Source organism: Sycon ciliatum, chromosome 1 (assembly GCF_964019385.1).
Source record: "Sycon ciliatum chromosome 1, ocSycCili1.1, whole genome shotgun sequence".
NCBI lineage: Eukaryota > Metazoa > Porifera > Calcarea > Leucosolenida > Sycettidae > Sycon > Sycon ciliatum.
This window is the reverse complement of record NC_088643.1, coordinates 89,897,144-89,919,649: the sequence shown is the minus strand read 5'-3', so window position 1 is coordinate 89,919,649 and position 22,506 is coordinate 89,897,144. Positions and strand designations below refer to the sequence as shown.

At 44.8% G+C, this 22,506-nt stretch overlaps 3 protein-coding genes and 1 long non-coding RNA gene across 4 annotated transcripts; 2 read left to right on the top strand and 2 right to left on the bottom strand.

Moving 5' to 3' along the window:
• The first annotated feature begins 92 nt into the window (after positions 1-92).
• Positions 93-5,982, top strand: LOC135806337 (uncharacterized). The gene is made up of 3 exons (XR_010551222.1): positions 93-275; positions 3,634-3,685; positions 5,495-5,982. It is a non-coding gene; the product is annotated as an uncharacterized LOC135806337 (long non-coding RNA).
• Positions 5,983-6,145: 163 nt separating this feature from the next.
• LOC135806336 (regulator of microtubule dynamics protein 1-like) lies at positions 6,146-13,520 on the bottom strand. Its single transcript, XM_065320507.1, has 9 exons — positions 13,145-13,520; positions 11,834-12,100; positions 11,101-11,307; positions 10,585-10,674; positions 10,217-10,272; positions 9,374-9,461; positions 8,672-8,702; positions 8,257-8,390; positions 6,146-6,991 (listed from the first exon to the last, which is right to left on the bottom strand). Exons 1-9 carry the CDS (start codon positions 13,286-13,288, stop codon positions 6,788-6,790), a joined length of 1,221 nt encoding a protein of 406 aa, XP_065176579.1. The 5' UTR covers positions 13,289-13,520; the 3' UTR covers positions 6,146-6,787.
• Positions 13,521-13,862: 342 nt separating this feature from the next.
• On the top strand, positions 13,863-19,508 carry LOC135806346 (V-type proton ATPase subunit d 1-like). The gene is made up of 8 exons (XM_065320515.1): positions 13,863-14,078; positions 14,165-14,336; positions 16,343-16,521; positions 17,074-17,153; positions 17,632-17,709; positions 17,831-18,007; positions 18,595-18,672; positions 18,794-19,508. The coding sequence occupies exons 1-8, from the start codon at positions 13,952-13,954 to the stop codon at positions 18,953-18,955; spliced, it is 1,053 nt and encodes a 350-aa protein (XP_065176587.1). The 5' UTR covers positions 13,863-13,951; the 3' UTR covers positions 18,956-19,508.
• A 684-nt stretch (positions 19,509-20,192) lies between these two features.
• On the bottom strand, positions 20,193-22,506 carry LOC135806335 (uncharacterized protein C6orf163-like). The gene is made up of 2 exons (XM_065320506.1): positions 21,947-22,506; positions 20,193-21,682 (listed from the first exon to the last, which is right to left on the bottom strand). The coding sequence occupies exons 1-2, from the start codon at positions 22,074-22,076 to the stop codon at positions 20,913-20,915; spliced, it is 900 nt and encodes a 299-aa protein (XP_065176578.1). The 5' UTR covers positions 22,077-22,506; the 3' UTR covers positions 20,193-20,912.

Sequence of the window (22,506 nt, the reverse complement as noted above, 5' to 3'; positions counted from 1 at the left end):
TGACGTGGGCCGCTGGTGGCATGGAAACGATGAATGGCGAGAATGTTGCGTGATTTTTGCGCAGCAACTTTTTGACTTGAGACGAAAATGTTCATGTGATGTTCGTTCAGCGTTTTTGCCTTTTATTTTGTTGAATTGGGATTCACTGAGAGTATAGTGTGAAATTTGTATCGCCAACATGGTGCACAAGGACACTATCGAGAGAGTTAGGAAAGTGGCCAAAGTGGCGCGCTTGGTGTTTCAGTACGGCTTCATTCCAGCCGTCGTCTACTTCGGTGAGTTGAAATACATGTAATTCATATGTACTATTTTCACTTTAGTAGCCAGAAATCTCCTGCATGATCCAAATCAGTGAAAAAACACAATCATGTGAACATGTTCAAGATAAATGTTGGCTTTACAAGAAAAGCAATCAAGAAAAAAAGTGAGGAAATGTGCCATAATTATATTTATGTTGTTGCATTGACACCACAATGCACGGTTAGAAACTGGCCAATGTGAAAAGAGTGCATCTCTATATGCTATGGTTAGTTCCCCTGTTCATAAATTTCCCAATGTACGATTGCAAAGCGTCCTTACAGAAGGTGCAACTAGATCATGTTGTGACTCTGACATGATAGGAGCAATATACAGTCAACCTCGTGAATAACGATCTCGGGTATAACAACAACCCGCGAATAATGACACTATCTTCAGTGACCATCTTTACTGCATACTTTCAACCTGACAAATAACGACAACTCGCGATTCGCGAATGATGACACATTTCTCATGTACGATCGAGGGTGGTTATTCTCAAGGTTGCCTGTAGTGTACAGTACAGTGGAGTATCCTTATCCTTTCACTGTGTCATGACTCGACCCGAAAGAAAGTGAACAACGACCACTTTCATTCTAATGACTGCATGACCATGAAGAAATAGTTCAAACTGCAGCTCCTGATATACCACCGGTGATGACACCGTGAAAAGTGTGTTAATACACACCTATACCCGTTCTTACCGCTGAACAAGTGTGACTCCAGAGTCCCAACCCTGTATGTCAATGTCACTGCCGAATATGTATATCTCGAACCAGCGGGCCCTCTTGCGAGTATACTACTCGTCGGTTCTAGATATATGCCCAGGTTCCTCACTTCATGTATCAAAGGCTTATACATGCCACCAGGTTCTGACCAAACAATCTCAAGAAAATGAGACTTCCCCACAGTTTTGGTCCCAGCCTCCATTCCTCACCATACACGAGATCAGAGCGCAAACAGGTTCAGATAAAACCACTTTTATTGGATTGACAAAATGTGTGTTTCAATAAAAGATTCCGCCTCATGATGATTTGTCTGGGGTAGTCGGCAAGTCTGCCTGCACCTCCGTGTCCTTGGATTTTGAAGTCTTGTCCTTCTTCGGCTTATGTGAGTTTTTACGAGTTTTCTTTCTCGGTGGTTCCTCGACTTCTTCGGTACGATGGCCTGCATGCCGGCCCAATATCCGAAAAGGATATGAGGGACAAAAAGTCCAAATCCTCCTTCAATTTCTTAATAATGTTGTCCTTGGTCAGGTCGACCGACCCCGTCAAACAGTGCTATCGCCCTTTCAAGACACTGCATGGTTGGCGTTTCTCGCCCCTGGCCTGCTTCCTGGGCGAGGGAGTTGATCTCCTCGATCATTTCCTGTGCCATTCTGGATAAGACAAAAACGCCACACCAGAAAAGAACCGAGGATTAGTTCACATTGATTGACGGATCCTGGTCACAGCACCAAATGGCATGACCCGACCCAAAGGGTCAGTCAAAAGCCTGTGTTGCGAACAACACCAAATAGGACCGCCACGAAGTGTGTGCAAGACCCAGAATCCAAAGTGCACAATATATGCACGCCATCACTCAACAGCCCACCAAGAGTTCCATTTCCAAGGACATACCTTGTAGATAGGTCAAAGGTAGAATAAGAAAGAGGAGATACAGAGAAGCAGTGCCGGGGCGAGAGGACGAACGTAACAAAGACAGGGACTTCTATTCATAACAACAGCCAATCAGAGCACACATACTGTACTCACTAGTCACATTAGACTGCGGGACAAGGGGACAAGTAACGGAAAAAGCTAGTTTCATAATAATTGAACGCCGCATAATGGCGGGATAACAAAATGCAAGAACGGTAGAAGATACTAGTAGACTATTACAGTTGGAGAACAAGGCGCCAGATTATTGCAGTTTCATAGCAGTAGTATAATGTTGTAAGTGCGTAAGGCTACGTAGTTATATGATGTAGTGAGTAGAAATGATGTAGTGAGTAACCGTACTGTGAGTGTGGTGCTGGCGCGACTCATCAGTTTGCTGAGCGCTTGTCAGCTGGTGCCGATCCCTCGTCTGCCAGGCCGGTTACGATTGCTGCGCGTCGTCGACCTCGGGTCACGACAACTGTACTTGCTATACTTGGTTAACAACATCATCAGATTGACTACTTACCGGTATAGTTTTGCAGTAGGACAGGCGAAGACGCATCGACTCGTTCACTGTATTCACAAGCTTCATGAATGACTTTATTATTATTAGAAGATGTCCCTGCTCAGAAACGATGGTCAGTATTTCCCGAGCACACAGCTCGTCTGGGTAGCTCAACATTCTGAAGTACGGCTGGTTGTCTTCTTGGAGCGTGTGTAACACGTGCATGCATTGTCGGCTTCAGACAGATCATCATAGTCATGAAGTTCAGTGTTTGTTTAACCGCAGACAATAACCATCCAGGAGCCCCCGCAAGAGAATCGGCAAAGGTACTCGGCTGCTGCTGATGGCGTGATGTCCTACCGTAGCGCTTGATGAACTTCCATTACTTCATCAATGGCTCCGCTAGATTCAGCAGAAGAGTAGATCACTGGTATATCATAGCTATTGTCGCCGTACACGCGAGATAGATAATACGCCTTCTTCTTTGCATCTGGTACCGGGGTGCTGCTCAAGAGCGGCCGGAGCGGCCGGTCAGTTGTACTGTATTAAAAGCAGAACATTAGTCGGTGAATAATTTCATCCAACTCCGAAGAAAGGGAGGTCGTCCCCGTTGAAAATTTAGTCCATGTACCATAAAACATATTAAAAACCTGTACGAATCGACATTTTGTCCGGCATTTAATTTAGTCTGAAAACTCCTTGGCCGAAAAAGACAAAATTAAATTGCAGACGAATATTTCGGCTTGTACAGTAGCCCACGCAGCCATTGAGGGTGATAAGTCTCCATCTTACTTCAGTCAGACATTGAGTATTAAAAGGTAGGATGAACTCTGTGTGGTCATCTCCTTTTATACCTTGAGTGCGGATGCTTAGTGACGACCTCGGAGAACACGGTGTGCGCCAAAATCATGAAAATGGTCATGGTATGCCGTGTATTTTTTGGATGTTGAAGAAAATTTAATCATTGGTGAAGTTGGTGAAAGTATTTCATAGGCACTAAGTGACCTATGAAATGGAATAGCAAAGGGGATGCTGGTTAATGTGGAAAGTAACACTGGGTGTGAGGTGAGGTTGTGGAATACTGTCTGCGCTGTCGAGTGATAGCAGACAAGGATGTGGAGTGCAATAGCACAATTTCTTTTTTGTACTGAATGGCTATGTTGTCCGATTTCTTTGTTGGTCATGTGTTAGGATTGAAGCGAGGCAGTGGAGACCCCAGCATTCCAGACCCTACTCTGCTAAGGTTGGTGTAGATTTCTTTATAGTCTTGGTTACTCTACCTGTGCTGGGGGAGCTTCTACCCGTATTTTCTCTAATAAGAGTCCGGGGTTTTATTATTTCAAGGACAGCTTTACCTGCGCTACTATTACAGACCGTGCGTTTATATTTTCAATGCTCCACTATCAAGCTACAGTAAAACCTGTAGCTGACGACCTCCCTTTGGGGCTAAAAAAATCGGTCTTTAGTTTTGGAGGCCTGGCACTGCGCGACCATTATATGAAACCAGTCATGGCCAAAGAAACCCGGCCAGCAAGTCAAAAGTAGTGCCCAGTTTCCCTTTCAATTGCATTATGCACAGTCCAAAAACTTATTTTGGTGGCTGCATGAACCTTGGTCCTGTTTTCGGCTCACGGGTCGGATTTCTTTGGCTACCAGCTACGGTATAACTACCGTACATTCTCTCCTATAAGTGCTGTGCTTATATTTTTTCAACACACCTCTACCCCGCGCTTATATAGGAGACCGTGCTTATATTTTTTTCAACCAATAACTCCATACAGAGCACTGAAGAAATACATGCTAGATATCATGCATGAAACACTGAATTCTACTGAGACCGTGCGAATAATGGAGGCTGTGCTTTATTATGCAAGTGCGCTAGTATTAGAGACTGTGCTAGTAATGGAGACCTGCGCTTATAATAGAGATTCACGGAAACGTATTTCATTGCGAAGAGCTGCGCTTCGGTCCTTTGAGCTGTGCTGAGGAGCTCTAACAGAGCGAAACAGTTGCTGTCCACAGATTTGAGTATTATGCTCCCTAGCGTCAGCAATGTCGTTAGGTTGAGCACTCTTACCTTAGCGCGAACCCTTGCCGCTCGCCTTGTGCAACGCTCACTGCTCTTGGAGCATTTCGAGCACTCTTGGCGGGGTTTGCAGCTCTTTATAAAAATGCTTTGCTTCACGGAAACGTATTTCATTGCGAAGAGCTGCGCTTCGGTCCTCTGAGCTGTGCTGAGGAGCTCTTACAGAGCGAAACAGCTGCTGTCCACAGATTTGAGTAATAGAGAATATACGGTATGTCAAAATTAGTGGTGAAACGAATTACCGAATATTCGAATATTCGTTCGGTTTGGCACATTCGAACGAATATTTCTCATGGCGAATATTCGTTAACCCGGTATGCAGAGTTTACCAGGCGACTTCAAACTTTCGTAACTTCGCGAACACTTGACCGAATCGCTTCATCAAAAGGTCTATCGGCATTAGAAAACTCTCAGCTGTCATCTAGAAGCAACCCGAACGCAATCCGAGGTCCAGGAGTGGAGTTATGGCGCTTGAACGAAAAATCACGTCTCAAGATTTTTGAGCCTGTGAAATGCACTTCAGCTGGGATTTTGTGAAAATTGACTACTACTAGAAATGATGGAGAAATATGTGCCTTCGTTTGTCATGCCTAATAATAGAGACAATGTCCAAAAATATGACTGAGAGGAGGGCATGTGATGTCATCCGTCTTAACGAAAGAATATTCGTTTGTTCGTTCGTTAAGCCAAAGAATATTCGGCTACTGGGTTTTGATATTCGTTTCACCACTAGTAAAAATAGAGGTAATGCACTTCCCGTAGAGCATTGATTATCCGAATACTCCAAAGCCAGTGCAGACCAATCAAACGCCCCTGTTCTAAACGATCCTGTTCCGGATCCGACCAATCAAACGTGCCCCTGGGCTTCTATTGGAGAAAATACAGCACTTCATTTGTTGGCGATTCCTTGCAACTTTGATATGGACTAAGAAGTTAAACTCTCTGACTGTATCTGTGTGTTTCCAGCTTGGTACCATTTGCATCATAAATCCCGCTCGAATGATGGGGTGCCTCAACTGGCAAACTGTGGCTTGCAAGAGCAATACTGAGGGGCCACACTCGGATTATCTTGTTCACAAATGACTATCAGCCGGTGGACGTTGCTATTGCCGACATCTGCTATTTGCTGTGATGCAAATGGATAAATTGATCACTTGCTGTAGCATAGCAGCAAGCTGTAAACAACCGTGTACATATCTGTGAGTATCAGTGCTCCTCCTATGCTGCTGATTAACTATGCTGCTGGCTATCCTTGTCTCGCTTTTCTGCTGGATAGTGCGTCCATTCCTGCTGTGCTTCAAGCTAGTCATTTTTTACTTCAAAACACTTGAGAGTGGTGCGAACAAATCACTTCAGAAGATATTCTCATTCGTCTGGGATGCAAATATTCTCTGGCAGAGTGTTGCTGGACAAATTGTCCGATAATCTTTTGGCAATAACAATCGGTTGTGCTACTGTGTTGTGTGAAAGAAGTCAATGCCTTTTGGAAGTAAAGATCCTTAGCTTGCAAGACCACTGCATATCAGATCACAGCATACCAATCTTCTGGTGTTTGCTTAGTGACCTGAAGTGATGCAGCATGCAGCATGGTGCGGCTACCAAGAGGTTTTATTCACGGAGCAGGCAGCAAGCTAGAGGCCGTTGATCTTACAAGGAACTCATAGTGATCAGGAATGTGATGACTGGGGAAACACTTAGTATCCAAAGACACAAAGTAGGTGGCAGCAGTGCTCAGAGCTGTAGCATAGCTGAAGAAAGGGTCCACTGGTATTCTTTTGTAGTAAAGGACGAATTGTACCTTGTACCTTGTGATGAGGTTGGAAAAGAAACTGTAGGAGGAAGAAAATAATTGATTTCAGGAGATCAAATGAAATTAATGGTAATTCCTGTGGCCAATATTGCATCCATACACACACTTGTGTGCACACACACATATGAAAGAAAAATCCAGTCCAACCTCCAACACTCCACTTCTGCATGCAGAATGAGTAGAAAGCAATATGTTGCCCAAACACCACAACTTCAGCAGGTGCTGGTCGGAGTTTTATCATTCCGGAGTATGATGTCTTGTATGTGTGTGTCACTCCGCCGCTCAGCACACACCTAGGCTAGTGTGTGATGTCTTGCATAGGTTCCATTGAAGAACACGGGCACGCGTGCTTGTGTGCTGGAGTTGACAATCCTCTTCTGCGGGTGGACTGCCATCGTTGGCAGCCAATGAGAATCAGCAGAGAAGTTGAACATCCCGTACTGCACGAGTCACCCTGCGGCCTGTTTCTTTGTTTCTTTTTGCTGCTGGCGTATCTTAGCTTCTTTCTTACGCAGCGTTTCCTCCAGGTGGTGGTCACTGTAGTGTGCACCGCCAGTGGCTATCTTTGCATAGAACTCCACAGGCATGTCATACTCATCATGGACATCTTCATCAAAATAAGCGCGTAGATACCGCTTGGCATAGTCTCGACTCTGCAATGCAAGACAACAAGAGAAATACCGTACGTCTTCAGAAAGTTGTGAAAGGAGAAATGGAGACGAGGAGCGCATACATATTTGACACCTACTTGAAATGCCTACTACTTCAAAGTACATGTACTTCAGTAATACTTGAGGCGAGTGTTGGTAGTTCAAGAGAGTGCTCAATACTCCTGCGTGCAGAGCCTTATGCACATACAGAGAAAGGTTGTTTGCCCTTCTCTGTATATGTGATCATTAATTTTTCGAAGTAGTAATATACGAGTACAGTAGGTATCGGTTATAGCGTGGGTGTTTGAAAAACGACTTTCTATTCTTATTTCCGATATTTCTTACACACGATAAATATAGTGTGACGTATCATATGCATGCGCGCATATGCGCATAGCCAGGAAGATCATCATACATGCAACGTAGTGCTGCTGTGGATGCGGTTGCTCATACTTCCAGTCCCATACTGGGCCATAGCCAGGTTCACCAATCCATGTGGCTGAGCAACATGAGTTACATGACCACAACAGATGCACTTGCAGAATTTTGATGCAAGTAGGTTCAGAACTGTATTTGGCAGATGTTATTACTACAGGCGATACACTTTGTACTAATCTGGCATGTTTTGCTACACAAAGTCCATTCTTAGGACCGATATATTCCATTACACGATAACACTGCTTGTAACAATAAATATACACAATGAAACCCATGTTATGATTATGAAAATAGGAGAGTTCAGTCTTGAAGGCAGTATATTCTTTTACACGACCACGGTATAACCGATACGCACTGTAGTTGCTCCCGCCTGTGTTTGGCCATACCCAATCACTAGACGGTGTCATGGCTCTGGGTGATTTTGGCTGTACGTCAGTCAGGGAATAATATAAATTAATATCCAAAGGAAATGAACTGAAGCAGCCAGCTATCTGCAAGGTCGACTAGTCGAAGATCATGGCGTTACTCGCAAGTAACTGTCCTTACTCAGTCAGTCGTAATACCTGAAACGAAATGTATGCAGTTTAATAGGTGGGACTTTGTTCCGGGCAGGAAATTGTGCCTCGCGAAGTTGACTGTATCCAGTACTGGCCAGTGAAATCTGTCCACTTGCTAGAGAACTGCGCCGCGAGCTGCCTGGTGGGCTCGTGCTCTGAGCTGGGTTGCAAAGCCACATAGCACCAATGGCTGCTTGACCAAGACACAGAGAAGTGCACCAGTAGTTGGATTTCACTGGCCAGCACCGTGTATTCGTACTATTTAGTACTTACTGTCCTATCTAACTCCGTGAACGCCTTAGCTGAGATGACCTGCCACATTAGAGTGTATGCCTTGTCGTAGTCCAATAAGCGTACGTAGATGCGAGCCATTTGCATCAGGTTGTCCACTCGAAATCCAGGTGACACTGTAGGAACAACAGCAGTGCAGAACACCGATACAAGTGACAGATGATTTTTCAACGGTTGTAGACTAAACTACTAGATCTATATGATCAGCATCCAGCAAAATACCCGCAGTGCACATTCACATGCCTATATTGTCCAGTACCAGCGTAATAACTGTGATACAAGTGTTATGATTATAGTTACTAGTATAAGCATGACACTATGTATGCATTGGTAATCAAGGCTTCATTCGAGTTCAGGACTGAGGAGAGCATGATATTACTATGAGATCAGGACTTACGAAGTTCTGCTTGATGGAGACAGATTAGTGCCTGCAGTGACAAGATCCCACACAATCCATTAGAAGTTGCAATGTACATCCTCCAAGTCACCAACCCTACATTTGACCCTCTGCACTGCTCATAGTCTCTTCTAGAATTTGGCATCAAAGCTATGAAGGATATTTGGTTATGCTTTTGCAGACTTGAAGCCAAATTTTTATTTATTTTTTTGTTTTACATCGGAAGCTCAACATTGCAGCCGCACAAATAACATTACTACTCAGCTTGCTTCTGTTAGAGTGAGCAGGGTAGATCTACAGGTACTTATTTTGATGAACAGAATGTGGAAGCAGAAGAAGGAACTTGGCACTTGACCACATGATGAAATTTTGTAGCAAGGTTATGCACGTACTTGGACTACGGGGTTGCCCAACGTCAAGCAATGTGAATGTACGTTACGTAACTGAACTGGACTGCTCCCCGATAATGCACATCTTTTACAGAGGGTATCATATGCACCTTGTTTCCAGGGTCAAAGCTGCAGTTCTATTTCTCAAATCAGGCCAGAAATTCACCATGCAGCTTGCACCCTGAACATTTTGTACAAATACTGTGTGACATTTTATCCAACACGTTAAAGAGAGTGTGCGCGTGTGGCTGTAGCCCGATTGGTGCAGTGGATGTGTTTCTTCATGCTGAACAACAACCACTCCTTTACTCACATCATAGTATGTACTGGGCGGTGGGTGGTCAAGCATGATTAATTCATAGAAGGAATGAAATGCTGGCTCATCTGCTGCTAAGAGATGCCTGTTCAGTGAAAGATGAAAGTCACACATAACCCAAACAAGACACAATGGCCATCATCGGCACTGTCTGGGATGCCACATGCATGGACTACAACAATCACTGCGTCCATTTTCCGTAGGCTCAAGCCAGCTCCGTGATCTGTGTAGACAAAGGACAGCAGTTACTTATTTTAGGTTTGGTTGCAGCGTTGTGTGATCTTCTTTGCATTGCAAGGGCCCGCCGGAACAAGTCCGGTTGGGCAGGCCATGGTCAGATCAACTGTTTGGCTACCAATGCGTGCCTATTGCTGAGGAGGTCATGCGTACCCACTATATATCAAACATAAAGTATAAATGCTTATGGTATGGCCGGATCAATCAAAAACTGTTTCCGCCAGTCCTGATTAAGGTTTTTCTGCTTTCCAAAGACATGCATGTAACATTTTTTGAGACGAGACACAATTGATTGGCAACAAACACTAGCAGTTGCTGGTTCCGTTGCCAAGGGCTGTGACGTCATTGATATGCAGTTGTGGTGACTTCGCATCCTAGAAGCAAGATGCAAAGCTGCTACATCATGAACCTATGATTTACACTAATCTAAGTCTGTGACTCGTGTGAGCTTGGAAATAATTAATGGGGGGGGGGGGGGGGGTGTTGAACTCCCTCTATTGTCACCTTGCTCGTTGAGAATGGTAACTGTACCCCATAAGGGCCATTGGTATAGAGGCATCATGTCATCATCATGTCATCATGTCATCGAATAACTGTACGTACCATCGACCAAGCCAGTGCCATGCCAGTGGATCTGTTGGATCCAACTCCACAGCTCTCTGCAACAGTAACACCACACACATGTCGTTTCAATCAGGACACGTTTTTCAGCTCATGCCTTAGACAAACACATGCTTTAGATGAGTGATCCATGATTGTCCTTGTCCTAGCATTTCACCTTCAGCAAGGAGGTGTTCTTGCCGCGTTTGTGCAACGCTCACATGAGGTGATGACAATCTTACTTGAATGAGTGGCAGTATATGACTTACATAATGCACTCTCATGCAGCATTGCTATCATGATTGAATATCAGAGTCTTCTGAAGTACTAGTAGACTATACATGCAGTGCAGCAACAAACACTCTACTCACAGTCAGCTGCTGTTGAACTCTGGCGTACTCAATGGCTTTCTCCTTTTGATGAATGTTACTGAAGGTCAGAATGCTAGCAATACCAGCCCACTGCACAAAAGACGAGGGATACAAAGAATTAAACTCGGATGGAGAGCCCACGAGTAAATTGTACTTCAGATAGCTGACTGTACCACACTAAAATACCTTCCGACGCCCCTGAGGTAGTACTTGTATAGTACATTTCCATGTTAAACAAGTGTAGTGTGCCATATTTTTCAGAATGCTAACAATTCTTCTTCAAGCATGCAACTCAGGGCACATTAAAACCTCTGCAATACCATACACGCTCGAATAGAGCCCGTCTGTCAAAGGGAATCGAAATAATAAAGCCCCGTTTCGTATACTCAGTGCTATGATATTACACAAGGTGATGTTGAAGGAAGCTTCGCTGGGTGGCCATTTATTGTACTTGTACTTGTAACAACATGTAGTCACTGTGATAGAAACAGAGTCGAAATCTTCACAGCAACTCACCAGCAGACAGTCCTTGCTATCAGGGGCAAGCTCTGTAGCTCGCAAAGCGTGAGACTTGGCCTTTTTCATCAGTGCGCCGTACTGCTGATGGGTAATTCCCAACAGAGACAACTCAAATCCGCGCACAATGGCACGCGCAAGCCTCCACAAGACTTCTGCATTCTGCTCGTCTACATGAGACACTAATAGATCGTATTCCAGTCTGTACTGCAGTGCAAAAGACCAATACAAACAGGACCACACAGTGGCACCATAGAATAGATTACATTGTTGTTGTTTGTTGTTGTTGTTTTATTTTACTTCATCAGATTTACAGGCAAGGATGCCTTCTCACCGGCCAGGGGTCAAATCCTAGAAATGATGAACATTGTATTATCACTCTCTAGAGTCTAAAGCAACATAATACACCGGGTACATTCATCACTGATTTGCGCATCCAGATCAAAGGAATTTTTCTGCCTGCTTCTCATCATATTTCCAGCATGTTTGAATGTCCATACATACAGATACCGTCAGATGGGTACTTGTTTCCCAATGCCACCACCAAAGCTGTGATGACTTAGTACTCCAGGCTTGCTGGACATTTGCAAGAGCCATAATGATGCACACCCTTCCTTGGGCCGAGTTGAGGTATTGACGCATTGTCAAAGAGGGTGCAGCCTATTGGAGTGTAAATGACCAGCTCATGCTACCACAGGTGTGAATCAAACACAGTGCCAGACAACGTCTTTACCTCAAACTCGGCATCAAGGCGATCCGCCTCATGCAGAGCCGTCTCTAGTGCTGACATGTTGCTGTGTTCATCACTGCTGCGGCCATTGTTATCTGCTGTGTCGCCGGAATTACTTCCAAAAATAAATCCGAAGAATGCCGCCAAAGGAATAGGTGACTTTGTTTTGTGATGGTAGCTATGTCCTCTACCATGCTTTTTACGACACCTCTCAACAGCCAATATGCTTGATGCAGGCACCACTGGCTGTGATGCTGAGCGTGATGATGTCTGGACAAGAACAGAGGTGATTAGCAGAACAATCAGTCCGGTGTTGCCGACTGGGGACAAGTCCTCTGCCACAACTGTGTATTGCTGGCTGTTGGATCAACAGATTCAACACACAGCCTGTTTCGAGTCAATGCGACACTGATGACCAGCTATGTGGCTAGAAGCATACGGTAACCCTTGATGGATAAAGCCAGCAGAAAAATTGGCAGAGTTTGGTACCTTTTCTGGTATGGTTCATGCATATTTGGTATGTAGATCAGGGGCGTAGCACCCGCTACGACTGGTACGACCATGGCCGTACCACTTAAGTCTTTTCGAAAAGTGTGGTCCGTCTGGAACGTGCAAAACCGTAATAAAAAAATCAGGATCCATCGATGCATACAATCATAATGTATTGTATGCGCATCAGACTTTGACCATTTTCTAGACTCGTACTCGTAGATCTGTTATGCATCTGCAGTCGTACTGAGTACTGTACTCGACTCGACTGCACACTGCGCCTGAAGTGTGCCAGAAGTTCCCAGAACGCAGGATTTTGTGTCTTTTTTACAAAATTTTCCCGCGGGGACATCCCCCGGACCCCCTCCAACACGGCCTTCGGCCGCACCGACCTTTGGTCGTACCACTTCCAAAACCCCTCCTACGCCCCTGTAGATAAAGAAATGGAGCAGAATTCAAGGAAGTGCCTGTCGTAAGGTTTGTATGGTTCTGCCAATTTCACTGCTTTTCGAGCGGAATCTGCCAATTTTTGGAGCATTACTAGTATCCGCCAAAGGCTAGCGTACGGCACACGATACTCCATTCATTCGGGGTTTTTTGTTGATCCGCGCTTTGAGCAAGCACTTATTTATAGAACGATTGCAGATTCAACGCAACTCTCCTAAAGAGTTCATGTAGACAATGTTCGTAAAGATCATCATTCAATCTTCTAACAACAGCAACGGCAAGAAAACACCAGGCAGGGATACCATCCAGTTGCTGATCAGTGATGGTATCCCTGTCTCACTACATGCCACCAGTTAGGCATCCCCGGTTATGCTTTACCGTTGTCTGCCATAGTGGGGAGCTGGCACCGTGGCTTCTATAGCTGAAGTTCGTTGCTGTCCTTAAACGTCTTAGCGATACACTTGCGGCGGATATTGGATTCCATCTCCAACTTCTCAACAAATGTGATCTGACACGATTCATCTTGTGTAAAAGTAGCTGACACCTATACTAATTACTAGCTGTTCGCCCGAAATACTAGTAACCAGTGGCGTGGGGGCTTCCCACAACCAATGCGCCGATTATCACTGACTTCTCTTATCATTACATTGCCTACCTCAGCTCCATCACCCAGTGTAACTGTAAGTGGAATAATGAAACCGTGAAACGGTGATACCGGTATGTGTGATTAGATTTGTAGAATAGCATTGCTACACTTGCAGCTACAAATTTGTAGCTAGCTATTTCACGAGTTTCACTTTTTTTTAGTGATTGGGACATTCCCTTTTCTAGTACTAAAATATCTACTTTTCTTCACGTAGCAGTCGTTCGTCGTTCGCGATCACATGATCAGGTGACGTCGTTTTGGTAGTTTTACGCTCATATGTTCGTCATAAAGTCCAAAGTGACGTAAGAAACGCATGCGTACACACGAAAATGATGGCCACGAAATGGACGAAAATACGCAAAATTCACGCTTGAATGGTTGATTTCGCGTTTGGTTGTCAACTCCCGTAGTGACGGAGATTGTGCACTTGACTGTGATCGACCGTACCGAGGTTTGCTTGAACAACGAACCAGTGCAGTGGTTGACGGCTTCAAGGAGGTCGATGTTCTCTGTTTTTGTGAAGTTCTGAAGTCGCCATTATGGCTAGCTCTGATACTCTGTTCAACGCCGATCATGGCTATCTGGAGGGCCTTGTCCGTGGGTTCCGTGGAGGTGTATTGTCGCAGGCTGATTACATGAACTTGACGCAATGTGAAACTCTCGAGGGTAAGTCACCAATTTCAAGAAATTATCATCATGTTCGAGCCCGAAAGTCGCTGAATGTAGAATGGTCGTTTATTCATGTTCTATAGATTTGAAGCTGCATCTGCAAAGTACAGACTATGGAAATTTCTTGCAGAACGAGGCGGGACCACTGACGGTTGCTGTTGTTGATGACAAGCTTCGTGAGAAGCTCGTCACCGAGTTTACATACTTTCGCAATCACTCTCTCCCACCACTCTCCCAATTCTTTGATTTCATCACGTAAGTTAGGTAGATCCTTAGAATTTTTAAGTGATGTGGGTGTATGGGTGCTTTGTGAATCATATGGCCTTCAGCAGGCAGTGTCCATGTCATAATTTCATAATTATGGAGTAGTACTTGTGTCACGCCAGACATATGAAATACCGATCCCATGGCAACAACATTTACATTCTTCATGCCGTGATAACTGATAACCCAATTCGGCTATCAGCTAATATAGTTGATCCAAGTAGACTGTTCTCGGTCAGAAGATACCGTAATGTCGCGTATAAAAACAGGTGCTTACGGCCGTATAAGCCGGGGTTCAAACCGTGCGTCTAGTTCTACGTCAACACCTTCAGTTTACACTGTACAGTGCACATTGTCATGCATGCAGTGTGCAAGTACATGATTGTACTTGCACGTATGCTTCTATTCAAATCGTGCTTCTGTGTCACGGTGCGCTTGGAAAAATCGGCTTCTATCCAAGTCATGCTTCTATACAGGTCATGCTTTTATACGCAACACTACAGTAGATATCAGTGAGAAGAATGGTTCTCACAATCAGAGAGTGTAAGAAGAGTAAACTTAGCTGGATTTGCAGCTGCATCACCTGACGTGTTGAGGAACACATCAAGCAAGGACGTTCGCATTGAGAGAGTAGCAGTAGTTTTATGCGAGACATGTGTAGTTGAAAGGGCACACCGAGCCGGAGAACTAACCAATCACAATGAAGAGAACTGTTAAGTTTTTTGATCAATGAAGAAATAGAGAGACGTGTGTAGGAAATATGAATAGGGCTCAAACGGTCACGGTTTTACCCCTAACGGTTAACTGCTAAGCTAACGGTCGGTTTAACGGTTATAACCTAACGGTCGGTTTAACGGTTATAACCTATCAGCCACGGCAATCCTGCGGATATTTGACTATACTCATTCAAAAAATGTACCCTATTTAGTACAGCGCACACATGTACATTCTCTTGCATGCTCATTCATACATGCTCTCACACCAAGAGACCAGATATGACCGAGTTGACAGCCCAGAAATTGCGTACGCGTGCGACAGCCTGCGAAAGTGCATACTTTGCAACGACCTGATACTTGAAAAATTGACTGAAAAGGTACTGCGTAACCGTTATCTTTATCGGTTAACCGTTAATTCTTCGTAACCGGTCTGCAACTGGTTGATCGGACTAACCGTTTGAGCCCTAAATATGAACATAGAGAGAATCTTATTGGACAATAACGTACATAGAGTGACGGTTTAGTACTACTGCGATATTCAAGCAATAGCGTATACAAATGAAGTTTAATTTTCAAAGAAAAGTGGGCAATGGTCTGGATCTTATCTGTGGTACTAGTAATTCATCTCGACTTTGCATTCACTGACCCCTCTTGTGTATGGTGCTTGTCTAAACATGTCAGCAGCGTTTGTGTACCATATGCTGTTGGTTTTCTCCACACTCTCGGGCAGTTGTTTAGTATTGATTAGGTGGCTAGTCAATCCTGTTACCAAATACTGCCGTTTAGAATAGAGATGAAAGGTTTGTCATCCTCCCCGCAGCGGTTTTTTATGCTTTGTACTTTCATGTAGATCATGAGTGTGCGTCCTGGATGGTGTGTGCATGCACTGTTGTTGGTGAATTGATTGATGACACTGTGTTGCATATACAGTGGTCCCTCTATAATCCGGCACCATTTGTGCCACGAAAATCTGCTGGATTAGGGAGGGTGCTGGATTAACAAATCAGATTTACTGCTGCAATGTGCATGAAGAGGACATTTTGGCTACTGAAAATTGTGCTGGTTTATCGAGGGTGCTGGATTATAAAGTGCCGGATTAGAGAGGGACGACTGTACTTCAGAAGTACTTCAAGCACTGTACTTCGAAGTATGAGTAGTGAATGCTGGTGCACGTGTTCATGTCTGTACCGACAGTAGTGATCATCAGTGTCAGAAGTAGTGTCAGGTATCTGACTACAGTGACGGTGATTGTTGATACGTGTGTGTGTACTGAATACACAGGTATGGTTACATGATCGACAACATCATCTTGCTGATCACTGGTACACTGCACAATCGGTCGATCTCCGAACTCCTACCCAAGTGTCATCCACTTGGCCAATTTGAGGAACTCGGTTCATTGGGCATTGCACAGACTGCAAAGGACCTGTACAATGCAGTGCTGGTGGACACACCACTCGGTAGGTCTTTGATTGAAAACTCTACTGGGTACGCTATCTTTTTCTGGTGTGCACACCCGTCCTACCTAGTCTAGCATACCTATTCTATCCATGTTTGCCATATGTACTTGAACATTCGGTTCTTTCCAATGTTGCTTCTGTGATCAGTATTGCTTCAGACATTCAGTGATTTATTTTGCTATAACTGTGGTGCAGTAAACGCCTTTTGTTGTTGAGGAACCTGATCATCCAACAGGAGCTCTTTCTAGGTACTTCGCTTCATTTACTGTAGAATGACCTAACAGGTGCTAGTAGGAGTTCATCCCGAAAGGTTTGTTGTACTCTCTCTCTCTCTCTCCCCCCCCCCCCCTCCCCCGGAAATGAACGCAGCTTGCTATGCTGGACGACACAAATCACATGCATGAACATTTATAGCGTCGGTTGACTTGCAATTTTGGCTCACCACCACCACCACCACACATATGAACGATGCAGGCCGACTATAATTTGTAACATCTACTTTTGCAAAAGGTATCCATTATTTTTGATTTTTGTGCATATTGTACTGTACAGCTATGTTCTTCCAAGAATGTGTATCGGAGCAAGATCTTGATGAGCTTCACATTGAGATCATCAGAAACACTCTCTACAAGGTGAGGTGTCTGTGCTATGTACCTCTGCTATGTGCCTGTGCTATGTACCTGTGCTATGTACCTGTGCTGTGTACCTGTGCTGTGTACCTGTGCTATGTACCTGTGCTGTGTACCTGTGCTGTGTACCTGTGCTATGTACCTGTGCTATGTGCCTGTGCTGTGTACCTGTGCTGTGTACCTGTGCTGTGTACCTGTGCTGTGTACCTGTGCTGTGTACCTGTGCTGTGTACCTGTGCTATGTACCTGTGCTATGTACCTGTGCTATGTACCTGACATGTTGGAACATTTTGGTGCAGTGTTTTCATTTCTGTGTGCTGTGCATGCGGACATGTATGTCTAGTTTATAGCTTACCGACTTTAGAAACGTGTTTGTTCTCCATGTATTAGTTTGAATTAATCCGCATGTCTTTCATCAGTCTTGATTATGGCTTGTGGCTGATTGTCCTTTTTCCCATTTTTCCCTTTTACCACTCTACAGTCATATCTGGAAGCATTCTATGAGTTCTGTGAGTCTATTGGTGGCTCCACAGCTGAGATGATGTGCCCCATTCTCCAGGTGAGTTTATCTCTCAGTTTATCGCCAGGCTATAGAATCAAGTTATTGCGAGTGCTTGTTAGTGTGTGGGCCCCCGAAGCTCTCTCTCCAAGTTTTGTATACTTTTGTCGTCGTTGTGCAGTTTGAGGCCGATCGCCGTGCATTCAACATCACAATCAACTCTTTCGGAACTGAACTTGGCAAGGATGACCGTGCCAAGCTGTTCCCAAGATGTGGCCGACTCTACCCGGACGGTCTGTCCCGACTGGCCAAGGCTGATGACTACGAGCAAGTGCGACAAGTGGCCGAGTGCTACGGGGTATGTTCTGCCTTTCTGTCCTGTTTGTGAGTGGTGGTGGTGTTAGTGTGTGTGCGTGTGTGTGTGTGTGTGCTGTCTATACTGGTTACCCCAGCAAGTGTAGGGTGTGCATAGGTAACTGTCTTGGCCGTTTTATGCCGATGTACTCCGTGTGGTGTAGACCAGGTGTGCATTGGTGGTCGATTCACATGGCTTTGCCAGTTGTGTGGATTAGACAGTTATCTGGCGCAAGTCTTGATCTGTCTCATTCAGATCTTGTTCGCTATCTTTGCTATAAGAGAAAATCTGTGGGTGCACATCCAATGCATTTGCAGATTTGCGTGCTTCTCTTGCGACGGGCGTATACATGGTACATGGTACATGGTGGGTGTGTGTGTGTGTGTGTGGTGTGTGTGTGTGTGTGTGTGTGTGTGTGTGTGTGTGTGTGTGTGTGTGAGAGAGAGACAGAGACAGAAATGATTCAGCCAGGGATTGCCTTGCTTCCTTTCTCTCATACAGAGATGTGTTCAGCTCATCACTAGTACCATAATATTGTCATTTGCTTTCCTTGCATGAGTGTTAACCTTGTTTACTGTCCTATTCTGCAGGAGTATGCCGCCATGTTTGAAGGTGCTGGCTCCGGACCTGGCGAGAAGACACTTGAAGACAAGTTCTTTGAGTATGAGGTAAGCAAGCTACTACGGTTATTAGTTTGCCACACACTGTTGCATTGTTCTTCGGTGACTCCTTTTTGCCACGGCTCTTCTGATTTGTTGCCTTGCTCTCTCCATGTGTGTCATGCCACAGGTCAAGCTGAACGTGAACGCTTTCATGAATCAGTTCCATTTCGGCGTTTTCTACGCTTATGTCAAACTGAAGGAGCAGGAGTGCCGCAACATCGTCTGGATTTCAGAGTGCATTGCACAGCAGAACCGCTCCAAGATTGATAATTATGTATCTATTTTTTAAATTGACCATGTCAGTGTTTCCCCCGAAATTTCCACCTTTAGCCTAGGCATATGAATATTAGTGTATATGTCACATACTTTCTTGTCTTCCTTCTCCGCTAAGAGGGTTACTGTCAGTATATCATACAAACAATTTCCAAATTCTCATGACAAGTGCTTTGTTTCTGCCATGTAGTGCATAGCTTTTTTTTTGTATTGAGCGATCATCTAAAATATTCATCTTTATCATCATCTTCATGGCATAGGGAGCTTAACGCCATTCCGTACTGTGCTTGTTTTGCCATTTTGCTATTTGTTCCCAATGTTTTATTTTCTTGGTTTATTTTGCTGAGTGCTTGCAACTAGCATTGGGAATTGCAGCAGCAGCAGCAGGTGCACTGAACCTTTTCAGGGCCGTTAGAACATGCACAGTCACGTTGATATCTTGTGTTCTAAATACATGTAGTGACCTTTAACTTTTTTTTTTGTAGTGCTACACGGTTGTGTGTCACTGACTTGGACTCGGACTATGTGACCTTACTTGTAGTGTATACGAAAGCTGTGTTTACATGAGACATTTCGACCTGCGTTGAATGTCTGTACGGTGAAATAGGTCATTGTTAACGTGAAGAGGGTTGGCACACAGGTTGATAGCTGATATGCTGAGAAAGGTCCATTTTCTAGAGTGCTATGTGGCTGGTGGGAAGTTTGCCTGTGCACAGTGGGCAGTGCTGTGCAAACCTGGCACGAAATGCACACATGAGTACGGTACATGTAGTACGATATCTCAATTATTTCAACCCTCCCCGGCCGGGGGCAATTGGGGTGGGTTGTAAACTTGTAATCAACCCGGATAAAGTGCAGTGCATCAACGCTGCAGTCAATCTGTGTTCAAGGTGGTTTGAAACTCGAACCACTTGAAAACTCTCATGTATTATGCATGCATGTGTACCCTCATGCACCCTTACCCTTAGCTTGGAGATGAGAGTTGCATGCACATCAGCAGTGGGTTATGCACTCTTTGTAATGTGTTACGTACTCTTGGTGATGCCAATATTTATGGGACTCAGAAATTCATTCTTTCTGCACTTTCCCCTCACATAGCTGTATTGGTGGTGGGAGACAACCTGAGTCAATTTGCTAAAAGAGCTCTCTGATGCCGTGTGAGAGCACGGAAAGAGTCACGGCCAGCGAATGCATGCAAAAGACATATTTCATATTTGGCTGCTGGGTATACCGCACACAGTATGAAGGGGAAATAGAACAAGCTCCCTGCATTTTATTTTTACAATAATTGATACTTATAATACGTCATGTAATCAGCAGGTCATCTATTCACAGCATCATCGCAGCACTAGTAATCATAATAATAATAACTTCAAGTTCAATACAAGAGAGAATTTGGAAGCTTTGTTACAACTCTGAGTTTCACATATTACTACGATCATCAGGCAACTTCAAGTTCAATATCAACTTCAAAGTCTTTTTCCGAAGTCAATAATGCGCTAGCTTCAAAAAGCTTCAAGTCTTGAATGCGTCTCTTGTAAATTATAGCGAATGGCAAACAGGATCAACTTGTTTGTTTGAGGGAAAGGTGCAAACAGGATCAACTTGGTTCTTATTATTAAATAATAAGAATACAGCAACAATAAATTTTATTGCTGCTGTATAGTGATGGTTGTCTACACTGAAGGCAGCTACCCAGCATGAGCTATTTTCGTGAGTGCACCTGTGAGCTTTACTGCTCAGTGGTGTGCCACTGAAAACAGTGAGATGTATCAGAAAGATGCCAGGGTCACCGCTCTCCTTGCAATACCCTTACAGTGCCAGCAACAGCCTGTGGGATAACATCATTGCTATACTGCCGGGTAACTAGCCGGCTTTGTTATACTTGATGCTGTTTTGCCAATCAGTGCGAAGAAGACGCACGGGGGAGAGTTTTCAGTCGGCACGGGTGCACAATCCGGGCAGGCTACTAGTTATAGCAGGAAGCCGCTGGATAGCTTGGGTACAGAGTCAACAAATCTCTTGTATTCGGCCATAAACTCAGCATGCCTGGTACTAAGCTGATTGAATTGGTCTTCTGTCTCTCGAAGTTTCTTCTCCAGGTCTTGATTGGTTTCTACTTGTTTGTCAAGCCGGTGTTGTAGCTCAGCCAACTCACCATCATGTTTCTCTTTTTCAGCGTCCATCTTTTGCTGCCATTTCATTCCTTCAACTACTCGTGTTTCCTCACAAGCCTTCTCTTGTGCCACTAGCATCTCTGTTGTCAAGTCAGCCAGAGCGGACTTTCTTTCTTCATCCTTGTTGTAGATTGTGCTTTCCAGATGTATCCTCGTTTTCTCTGCAAGGTGCTCGGCATTGATTCGTGCTACCTCTCTCTCTTCAGCTCTGGCTTTCTCGATGGCATTGTCACATACGATGGCAGCCGCTTCCGCAGCTCTTTCCAATGCATTCGCCTGCGCACGCTCCGCTGCCTCTGCCGCATTATCCAGCGCCTCGGCCATCCTGTCCTCCATTTCCTGTGTGGTGATTGTCTTCATTTCCATCACAGCCTTCTTCGTGGCAACATCAAGTTCTTTCCTTAGCTCCTCAAGTTGACGATCGGTCTCTACCTGTGCAGAGCCTAGAGCCACCATCTGTCTTTGGTCAGCTGCAGCATTGGCAGCAGCAACAGCTTGCCTGACCGCTTCTTCTTGCTCTCCTTTCTTCTGCTGCAGCAGACCATCTAGTGCCTTTCCACCAACATCTGCATGACGGGCAGCAAGTCACATGACCAAAACACAGTATCCGTTAAAACGACCACCCGCGGCTCGTATCCGCTTTTCACATGCATTTTCAGCCCACATCATCCTCAAAATAATCATGCCCCCCCCCCCCAGTGGCAGTGAACCGCAAGAATAATCAAGAAAACCGGGCGGCGGCATACCCAATAGGCATACCAAATAGGCATACACTAGTATGGGTAGCTGGGGTACTAGCTGCAGCCAGGAATAGACCTTGGTATACGCACCTAGAATATGTAGATGAGTTAGGTTCTGCTGGACGGTGTTGAAGATTTCCTGTGACTCTTTGGAGCTGAGGTCACTCTTCTCATCCAACTGCTTAGGACGCTGGTTGGTAGCGACTGTTCGACCTGCCATTGCGACAACTGTAAGTCACACTCGGGTACTGATCAAGTGCAATGCAGTTTTGTCCTGTGTACGTGTAGCTCCTTGTGAAGTTGTGTGCCGCTCTGGCCTGCTGGTCTACGATTCAATGCACACAGATTTAGCCAATCATCGGAGAGCGAAGTCCCTCCCAGATTGCAGATCGATAGGCCGTTGAGCGAGCCTGTAAGCAGTAGGCGGTGTCCACAACCCAACCGCTGGTCGACCGGTCCTCGTCCTCAATGGAATCTGCTACTCGAACCCTCGGAGACTCACAGGCCAGGATTCATGGGCTCTGTGATTAGTATCAAGAGTACAGGGTTATGTACTCTTGTTAGTATGAAGTACTGTACGTCTGTAGTCCTAATTATTATTATTTCAGCAAATCAGTTGCTAAATAAATAACACTCAGACTGTCACAGTC

What these genes read in the sequence shown, in the direction of transcription:
- LOC135806336 (XM_065320507.1), bottom strand. Translation starts at nt 13,288, where the DNA reads ATGAATCGTGTCAGATCACATTTGTTGAGAAGTTGGAGATGGAATCCA. An exon ending in GAGTTCAACAGCAGCTGACT is followed by an intron (nt 10,273 to 10,584) that starts GTGAGTAGAGTG and finishes TTACTGTTGCAG; the next exon opens with AGAGCTGTGGAGTTGGATCC. An exon ending in TCTCCATCAAGCAGAACTTC is followed by an intron (nt 8,391 to 8,671) that starts GTAAGTCCTGAT and finishes TTGTTCCTACAG; the next exon opens with TGTCACCTGGATTTCGAGTG.
- LOC135806346 (XM_065320515.1), top strand. Translation starts at nt 13,952, where the DNA reads ATGGCTAGCTCTGATACTCTGTTCAACGCCGATCATGGCTATCTGGAG. An exon ending in GCTGGTGGACACACCACTCG is followed by an intron (nt 16,522 to 17,073) that starts GTAGGTCTTTGA and finishes TGTACTGTACAG; the next exon opens with CTATGTTCTTCCAAGAATGT. An exon ending in TCAGAAACACTCTCTACAAG is followed by an intron (nt 17,154 to 17,631) that starts GTGAGGTGTCTG and finishes ACCACTCTACAG; the next exon opens with TCATATCTGGAAGCATTCTA.
- LOC135806335 (XM_065320506.1), bottom strand. Translation starts at nt 22,076, where the DNA reads ATGGCAGGTCGAACAGTCGCTACCAACCAGCGTCCTAAGCAGTTGGAT. An exon ending in AACTCATCTACATATTCTAG is followed by an intron (nt 21,683 to 21,946) that starts GTGCGTATACCA and finishes CCCGTCATGCAG; the next exon opens with ATGTTGGTGGAAAGGCACTA.